The 2,129-nt window shown below is 47.8% G+C and overlaps 1 gene segment (V, D, J or C); it reads left to right on the top strand.

Moving 5' to 3' along the window:
* Positions 1-1,367: 1,367 nt before the first annotated feature.
* On the top strand, positions 1,368-1,870 carry LOC103735522. The segment is given in 2 exon segments: positions 1,368-1,448; positions 1,554-1,870. Coding segments are annotated over 2 exon segments (363 nt in total).
* Positions 1,871-2,129: the final 259 nt, after the last annotated feature.

The following is a 2,129-nucleotide window of genomic DNA, read 5'->3' as shown; positions in this document are numbered from 1 at the left end:
TCCACAGGGGCCTAGTCAGCCTATCTAGAGTCCCTCCCTTTAAGAAGATCAGCTCTTCTCAGCCAGCAGTCATCATCTGCCAATCATTTTTCAACTCTGACTGGGGCTTGGTGCCCATTTCCACAGTTCTGTGATCGGGTTTTGTCTGCTTGAGTTTGCAGGGTCTTGTGCAGGCTGACACCATTGCTGTAGGTTCATATGAGCAAGGTCCCAAGAGTTTGTAGGATTCTATTTCCATACAGTCATGCACCTCCTCCCTGGGTCTTACAATCCCCCTCTTCCCCTGAGCCCTGGGTGGGTGGAGTTTAATATGGGAGTCCTGTCCAAAGACCCACACTCTGTAGACATTTACACTCCATGTTTTAGCCACTTGTGACCTTGTGTGTCCCTGCCCTCTGTAGCATGAGGGAGCTTCATTAATAAGAACAGAGAGATGCACTAGTGTCCTTTACCCCTTGTTCTGTGTAATGCCGTAGGTATAGAAGTTGATTGTAGATGTGCCCCTTAGGCTTGGGAACCCAAACTCTTAATCTGTTATGTCCACAGTGGTTTAACTAAAACTAAAGAGTGAGAGCCTTGGCATTATCCAGTTTCTTGTGACTAAGTCTTCCGGACTGGGTGTTAGCATATTGCCTCATGGAGTCTTGTTTCCCCCCTTTCCTTGGGGTAGAATGTCTCCACACTGATCTCCTCTGGACCTTGTCATGGACAAACGGACAGTGGAAACATGATGCCTGGGACTCAGGGAAGAGCTGAACTCAGACCTTCGTAGAGATGTTTCCAACTGTGTTCCGTGGACACAAGTGCAGCTACAATCTGACTCCCAGGTCAAGGTCGGTGATGAATGTGATGGAATTTGTTACTGTATTATGATATCAGTAAAGAATTTTCCTGAAAATGGGAATGAATAAATAGTTTAAATCCAGAAGGCACATATGGGGACAAAATGGGAAACTGCTGATTCGATTGCATGGCCACATACTGATGCACAATTATCATGTGGGCATGGGACACTAAACTCAGATGATACACGTCCCATCCCTAAAGATAGAATAATTATTTGGAGTGAAACATGGGACAATCTGCAAGTCATCCCATCTCTGATGGTTCTGGTACAGGTGTGCCTTGTAGCTCAGATGTATTTGAGTACAGGGCAGTCATGGACCCCCCTGCTCCACAACACAGTGGCAATGTGACAAGTTCCTGGGAACATGAACCATGTCGCAGAAGAGACAACAAGGAGAGAAGGCAGGGGCTGCTATAGAGCAAGAACATATGCAAATAAGACCTCCCTGTGCTCCAGAAAACCAGCCCAGCCCTGAACTGGCAGCTCAGCAGAGGAGCCCAGCCCTGCAATCCCCCGTGTTTTCATCCAGTGGTCAGCACTGAACACAGACTCACCATGGAGTTGGGGCTCAGCTGGGTTTTCCTTGTTGTGCTTTTAAAAGGTAATTTATGAAGAACAGGAAATGCTGATCCTGTGAGTAGACAAAAGTGAGAGGGACAGTGAACATGTGTGACAGGTTCCTGACCAGGATTCTCTCTGTTTGCAGGTGTCCAGTGTGAGGTGCAGCTGGTGGAGTCTGGGGGACGCTTGGTGCAGCCTGGTGGATCCCTGACCCTCTCCTGTGCAGCCTCTGGATTCACCTTCAGTAGCTATGGCATTAACTGGGTCCGCCAGGCTCCAGGGAAGGGGCTGGAGTGGGTGGCACTAGTAAGTACTATAGAAATTGTTCAATACTATGCCAACTCTGTAGAGGGCCGATTCACCATCTCCAGAGACAATTCCAAGAACACCGTGTCCCTGCAAATGAACAGTCTGAGGTCTGAGGACACAGCCATGTATTACTGTGCAAGAGACACACCATGAGGGGACTTCAGTGTGAGCCCGGACACAAACCTCGCTGCGATGGCGCTCATGGCCTGCAGGGGGTGCCCAGGAAATATGGATCTCAGAGTCAACCTTGTGTAAGTGTATAGGGCATGAAAGACTGAACACTTCTGTTCAAGGACTCCCTGTCCTATCACAGAGCAGTTTTCTCATGGAAGTTGTCTTGAAGTATTTTACTAACATTTGAAGTAATCAAATATCTTTTAAGTTCTGTTATCTGCTGTGCTGTGTATGTCTA

Source organism: Nannospalax galili, unplaced genomic scaffold, assembly GCF_000622305.1.
Source record: "Nannospalax galili isolate Female #2095 unplaced genomic scaffold, S.galili_v1.0 scaffold8317, whole genome shotgun sequence".
Classification (NCBI taxonomy): Eukaryota; Metazoa; Chordata; class Mammalia; order Rodentia; family Spalacidae; genus Nannospalax; species Nannospalax galili.
The sequence above is the reverse complement of the archived record's forward strand: the minus strand, read 5'-3'. Positions and strand labels throughout refer to the sequence as shown.